The sequence below is a fragment of the Phacochoerus africanus genome, chromosome 8, assembly GCF_016906955.1.
Source record: "Phacochoerus africanus isolate WHEZ1 chromosome 8, ROS_Pafr_v1, whole genome shotgun sequence".
Taxonomy (NCBI): Eukaryota; Metazoa; Chordata; class Mammalia; order Artiodactyla; family Suidae; genus Phacochoerus; species Phacochoerus africanus.
The window spans coordinates 163,819,975-163,826,705 of record NC_062551.1 but is presented as its reverse complement, the minus strand read 5'-3'; the positions used below and the strand labels follow the sequence as shown (position 1 = coordinate 163,826,705).

Sequence of the window (6,731 nt, the reverse complement as noted above, 5' to 3'; positions counted from 1 at the left end):
TGTCCTAGTGCCTCCTGTGCCCAAAGCCCAGCCTAGACGGGCTACGGGAGGAGGTCAGAGCCAGGCGGATGAGAGATGAGCGAACCAACCGAGCACAGAGGCAGTTGGTGCTACAGGAAGAGGAGCCCAGAAGGGCAGTTGTGAAGGGCAGGTCAGTAGAGGGCCTCACAGGAGGGTCTCTGCCTGGAACAGGGGGTGAAGTCCCTGGCCCTAGGGGTTCTTCCAGAGGGTGCTTCCCAGGAAGTCCTCCACAGTCACCGTGACAGTGGCTTTGGAAGATGATCCAGAAAGCAAGATCAGGCCTCACTGGAAGCCTGAGGGGCTGGCCCCTGGAACTGAGACTCAGAAGCACAGAGTGTCTTTATTTCACAGAAATAAGGGCCATCGCCACCGTCAGGGGGAAGGAGAGGTGAGGCAGGATGAGAGGTGCTGGGCCATCGTCCTTTTCAGAAGGGTCTTCTTAGTTGAATTGGAGACCCCCCCCCCAGGACCCCAGGGCCACAGCTGAGCCCCAACCTGGATACAGTCTGAGCTCCGACCTTGGCTGGAGGGCGGGCAGTGGGGGTTGGAGGAATCAGCCCCTTACCGCAGTTTCTATACAGAGAAGGAGGGAGCTGGCCATGGGTCACAGGCAAGCAGGGTCACATCGGGGTGCTGCGGACCCTGCCCTCCTCCGGGATGTTCTCATAGGCGTTCTCATGCTCACTGGACCTGAAAGAGGATGACACGGGCCATCCCGCCTTCTGTCCCACCCCCCTTTCTGTCCCATCCCCTTCTCCCTGCCCCATCCTGCACTTGTGAGGGCAGCATCTTCCAGAACAAATGTTGGAGCCCCAGAAAGGGGTTCCCCTGACCACATCCAGAGACCTGAGGCCTCTCAGCACCACCTCCTTGAACCCCATCTCCCTCCTCCACCGAGCCCCTTCCCCTTCCCCACTGAGCCGTCCCCCTATTGAAGCCGCCTCCCCACTCAGCTCCCCCTACAGAGCCCCCTCCCTGCACTGAGTCCCTCTATTCATCCCTTCAGCACCCCCTTCCCACACTGAGCCCCTTTTCCCCACTGCACCCCTCCCTGCGAGTTCCAATCCCTCAGCCCCTCCCCCTCCAAGTCCCTTTCTCCTTACTGAGCCCTCTCCCCAAACGGAGGTTGCATGTTCCCTGCAGTCCTTTCAAAGCCCCCGTTGCTCACAATGCCCCCTCTCCTCACTGAGCGCTTCCCCACCTGAGCTCCCAGCCTTCCCACCCTCTCCCCCTCAGAAGCTCCTGGTCCTGAGGTCCCTGGGGGCCCCTGGAGCACAGGTGGTCAGCCTATGCCAGTACCTCACCTGAAGCTGGCCGCCCTGGAGGAGTATTTGCCGTCAGTTCCTGCCAGGATCCTGTCTGCTTTGTTTCCCGTGGTCATGACCATGTTCACGGGCTCGCTGGGGACAGGGATCATCAGAAGGGCTCCCTGGGTCCCCTCCCGCTCTGTCCCCGCTCCTCCCCCGTGTCCAGCCAGGCCCTGTTCTATGGACTCTAGGGCAGAAACCTCCTCTCCAGCAGAGCCCTGCCGGCAGCCTGATTCTGGACGCAGTGTCTGCCCAGGATTTCCAGAAGGTTTCCCTCGGGGGATAGGTACAGCCGCTGGAGGCAGAACAGGGGCCATGTGAGAAGAGCAATATTTCCAGAGTTCCCATCGTAGCTCAATTGTTAATGAATCCGACTAGGAACCATAGGTGTCGGGTTCGATCCCTGGCCTTGCTCAGTGGGTTAAGGATCCGGCGTTGCCCTGAGCTGTGGTGTAGGTTGCAGACGTGGCTCAGATCCCGCGTTGCTGTGGCTCTGGTGTAGACCCGGCGGCTACAGCTCCGATTGGACCCCTATCCTGGGAACCTCCATATGCCACGGGAGTGGCCCTAGAAAAGGCAAAAAGATGAAAAACAAAACAAACAGCAAAGAAATACTTCCAACAAAAATCTCCTCGCCTCTAACTCAAGTTTAAACCCACTGCGATGTGGCCTCTGCCCCCACCTCTCCAGGCACTGCTCTCATGCAGGTGGGTCACAAGGGCGCTAACCGCGGCTTGTTGCTCCTTGGACATCCCGCAGGCCTCTCAGACTTTCGTCCCAAATGGGCCCAGCTCTGCCACTTGTGTTCTGTGTCTCAGTAGGCAGTCCCATCAGCAGCCTGGACGTCACCCCTGTCCTTCCTCCCTGCTGTCTTCTGTGGCCCGACGCTCTCCTAGACAGCTTGGCCTGTCCCGTCTCGACATCCCCTCTGCTGCCTCCGCAGTCCAGCCTCTCCCCTGACCTCACGCTCAGCTTCCTCGTCATTCTCCTGGCCTGAAGACTGGCCCAGCCCAGAGCATCTGCCACGGGGCAGCCAGCAATTCTGCTTGGGCCGCCTCGCACCCCAAGACTGGGTCACAAACCTGCCCCGACTCCTGGGGCACTAAGGATAAAGCCCAGGGCTCAGGACTCCGCTGCACCAGGGTCTGCTTGCCCCAGGGCCCTGCGACCTCCCCGCCTCTCTCGGGCCTCTCCATCCCTTTTTCCGGCCCGGCCCGTGAGCTGTTTGTGTTCCCTCCATGGGCAGGGCGGGGCTGCTGCTGGCACCCAGGCACCAAGCCACCTGTGCGGAGCTGGGGGCAGATGCAGCCTTGCCCCAGGGGTCTGCAGGCACAGAGTGAGCTGGGTTTCAGCCGGGCCCCCCTACTTTTGTGCTCTACCTGCCACTCAGGGGCCTGGTGCCTCTTCCCTCAGCTGCAAGGCTCTTCCCACCCCCTCTGCCGGACTCGCTCCTGGTTGGGCTTGGGGTAAATGTACCATAGACGCTTCCTCTGTGCCCGTCCCCGCCCAGGTCAGGCCCGCACTGCCCTCTGAATGCTCCTCCAGCATCAGTACTTGCACTGGGACAGGCCCTTCCCCACTGGCCTGCCCTTCCCGTCTGAGAATCTGAGGTCCCAAGAGTCCTGTCTGTCGCATTGCTCCCTGTACCCCCACCCCGTGTGGGGCACCGTAGCTGACTCCAAAGAAGGGCAGAAACTTCCTGTCCAGGGCTTTTCACAGCCCCCATCACAGATAGGGACACTGAGTCTCTAAGAAGGGGTGACGTCTCCCCAGAGCTCCCAGTGCATGTGCTCCCAGGGCTGGCGGCCAGCGGGGCTCTGCTCTGGTCCCGAAACCTTGGGTCTCGGGGTCCTTTCTACACCTCGAGGGGTCTGGGCCCTTCCTCTCACTGCTCTGAGAGCAGTGGCCATGGTCCCAGGCCCACCCTACCTGTGCCCGCCCAGCCCCCGGAGCCCCAGGCAGTACTCACGGCTCTTCCTGGCACCAGAAGTGGTTGACAGCAAAGGCAATCGCGACAAGGACCAGGAACACAGCCACGGCAATAAGGCCCTGCATCCAGGGCTGCAGGTTCCCCAGGCCTGGAAAGAAGGGGTGGAGGTGTGTGCCACAGCAGGGACTGGCCAGCCCGTGCAGAACAGGACAGGCCGGGCAGGAAGAGCTCACATCCTCACCTGCTCCAGGGCTGCCTGGAGATTTCCTGGAGAATGAGGACCCATCGGGCCCCTGCCCCCCACTGGGTGGTTTGGAGAAAGATCAGATTTGAAGAAGGAAAGCGGAGGAGGGAACGAGGTCAGAGATCCAAGTCTGAGGTCCAGACAGAGGGCCCCCTCCCACCCCCACCCCACCCCCTCCACCATGGGTCACATGCAGGGCCCCCCAGGGAGTGCCTAGGCCCCAGGGACCAAAGGGCAGCCACCCGGACAGCGGGGCTGGGGCGGCCCAGAATGCATAGGACTGGCCTGGCACGTAGGAGATCCTGTTTGGTAACTGAGGTTTCTCCGGGATTGGGTAAGCAGGCGTGGGTGTGCAGGCAGGCAGGGCTGCTCAGCCCAGGGTGCCAGGCGTGCCCAGAGAGAGGGGTGGGACCGAGCGTCTTTGCAAAGGCAGGATAGGCAGCGGGGTGAGCTCTCCTCCAGGTCTCGGGGGCCCAGGAGGGAGCTCCAAAACCGGAGCCCCTTTGGGCTCCTCTGGCTGGGGGCCCAAGGGACTGGGCCAGAGGCCAGGTCAAGGCCCCATCCGGGCACCTGTTCTACCTTTTCCCCTTTGACCCTAACACCACTTCTAACCCTCAAGGGTTTCCAGAAGCCTCCGCCCTCACCCGCTGACGTCCCCAAAGGGCTCTGCTCTCCCTGGATATCGCTGTGCTCCTGGGAGCCCAAGGAAGACCAGCCCTTCGAGGACAGACACACAGCAGCAGACAGATGTCTCAGGAGGGGACAGAGGCCCGCAGGAGACTTTTGAAGGGTCCTCCCTCCAGGCCAACACCGTCGTGTCTCTAGTGCCTCCCTGTATCATGAGGAGCCCAGGCTGGACATCCGAAACCTTATTCTGCCTCAGTCCCACTCAAAAGTCCTTCCTTGAGTCTACCTGAAGGCTCTCCTGCTGCAGGGAGGTCCTGCCTCTTCTCTGGGCTCTCTCTCTCAGCCTGGCAGGTGCTGGGAAGGAGGGGGCTCCAGGAACTCTGCCCTGCGGCTTATCTCTTTGGATAACAGGCAATACACAGTGTGGTTACTAGACGCTCCATACTTTCCAAAAAGCCGTATTTTGGACTCCTTGTTTCCCCAAAAACCAATGGTTCAGACCCATTGTTGCCTCAGGTCAATGGTTTCTCAAGGACTGAAGGTTAGGGCTCAAGCCCGGGGAGGCCCGTCCCTGCTTCCAACAGACCCTGCAGCCAACTCCTTCCAGACACACCAGGGACCTCAGTCCCCTGCTCCTCTTTCGGGGGGGGGGGGGGAGGCGGGCTTTGGGGTGAACGTGTAGTGTTGGGGCGGAGCCTGGGGGAGGAGAGAAGTGATCTGAGTCCTGTCCCTTCTTGCTCTGCTGTGTGTCCCAGACAAGTTACTCAACCCCTCTGATCTTCAGTTCCCAAGAGGGCATCCAAGACCTGAGAGACAAAGTTGAAGCCAGACACGCATGAGAGCTCAGGGCCTCTGCAAAGGAGAGGTGCTCTGGAAGCACCTCTGCCAACCCCCTCTGGACCCACGTCCCACTTGCCGAGTGCCCAGCCTTTGCTGCAAATGCAGCCTCACAGTGCAGGGAGCACAGCACATGGTGGGTGTGGTGCTTTCTGATGCAAAGCCTTTCCCCCCCCCTGCTTGGCAGCTGCCTGGGAGGTGGGCGGGCAGGGTTATTGTCCTCATTTTATGGATGAGAAAACTGAGTCTCAGAGAGCGGCAGTGATTTGCTCAAGGCCACACAGCAAGACAGAGGCGGATCTGGACCACACTGGGGCATTGTCTTCTGAGGAAGAAGCTGAAATGATGAGCCGTTGGGCCCAGGCCATGAGCAAACCCTTGAAACAAGTCTGAGGATGGGGAACGGCGCAGGCGCTACCCACCCCCCTCCTTATAGCCCCCTTACGGATCATCTACCCTCAGGACCCAGCCACCTGGAGGGCAGTTCCGGCTCCTGGCGCCTGGGTCTCAACTCCCCTCCTCGACCCTAGACCCAGCATGTCCTCTGTGGCCCCCATTTCTCACTCGTAAGAGACAAGCCGCAGACAGAAGCATGGCTCAGAGGTGTCTGCCTTTGGAGCTTCCCCTGGCTGGCCCGGTCCCTGCTCCCCCTCCAAACTACAGGTGCCAAGGGTGATGCAAGAGGCCAGAAGTCATCCTTCCACCCCCCCCCCCCGGGGTTCCCACCACCCAGCCTGGCCCTCTCCTCACGGCAGCCACCCAGGCTGGCCCGGTCCTGTGCTACCTTGCTGACAGCTGCCAGGTGGCACTGCCATGAGCAGGCCCAGAATGACCAGGCTGAGGGCTGACATGGCTGCAGGCGGCTCCTGCCGGGGCCTTCTCTCCAGCTGCTGGAATCTGGGCTCCTGGAGGTGCTGTGGGGTCTGTCGCTGTCTGCTGAGGGCTCAGAGTGATCCTGGAGGAGAGCAGCGGGTAAGGAAGAGGCGAGGAGAGAAGGAGGAGGGAGTGGGGGGAGCCTGCCCTCCCTCCCATGGTAATGAGCTCCCCGGGCCTCCCGTCCACCTCCCCCAGCCACGCCTAGTCCACCCAGGCTGGTTCAAGGTCATCTTCCAGAGACCAGGGGTCTGAGGATCAGGGAGCTGCGGGAAGAGTGGGGCCTCACCTCCAAGCCCCAGGCCTCCGGGAGCTGGAGTCGTGGGGTAGCTCCCCTTTCCTGGCAGGAGGGCTGGGCCTTGGGAAAGGAGTGACACATTCTTGCTTGAGCCCAGCAGGCGGGGCCACTTGGAAGGCTGACAGAGGGATTAAGAAACTTGCTGGCTGACTCAGGATGCAAGGGGAAAGCCGAAGAGGCTAGGGAAAGGGCAAGGCTGTCCCCGCCCCCAGAGCCTGGCCTCTTTCCTCTTCTCCCCTCACCTGTCCTCACTCAGCCAAGCCAGACTTCAGGGCCCCATCCTGGGACACAGCCCTGGCTCTGTCCTTGCATGCTGGGCTCAGCTCAGTAGCTCTCCAAATCCATGCTATCCCATGGGCATCGTGACAGAGGGCCTCGGGGTCCCAGGCCCCAGGCTTCCCCACCTGGCCCAGCTGACCTGGCCCGACCAGCTCCTCCTCCTGGCCACAGATGTGGCCCCTGGAAGCAGGGACAAGATCTGGGTTTGGTCAGAGGCCTCTGCTCTCACCTTCTGATCCCTCTTCACCATCACAGAGAGGCAAGTGCTGGACACAGCCCTGCTCTGGAGGACAGAAGGAGGACACCCCAGCAGAA

The 6,731-nt window shown here is 61.3% G+C and overlaps 1 protein-coding gene across 1 annotated transcript; it reads right to left on the bottom strand.

Moving 5' to 3' along the window:
- Positions 1 to 342: 342 nt before the first annotated feature.
- On the bottom strand, positions 343 to 6,217 carry PDZK1IP1 (PDZK1 interacting protein 1). The gene is made up of 5 exons (XM_047789165.1): positions 6,129 to 6,217; positions 5,751 to 5,921; positions 3,298 to 3,406; positions 1,326 to 1,421; positions 343 to 711 (listed from the first exon to the last, which is right to left on the bottom strand). The coding sequence occupies exons 2-5, from the start codon at positions 5,815 to 5,817 to the stop codon at positions 642 to 644; spliced, it is 342 nt and encodes a 113-aa protein (XP_047645121.1). The 5' UTR covers positions 5,818 to 5,921; positions 6,129 to 6,217; the 3' UTR covers positions 343 to 641.
- Positions 6,218 to 6,731: the final 514 nt, after the last annotated feature.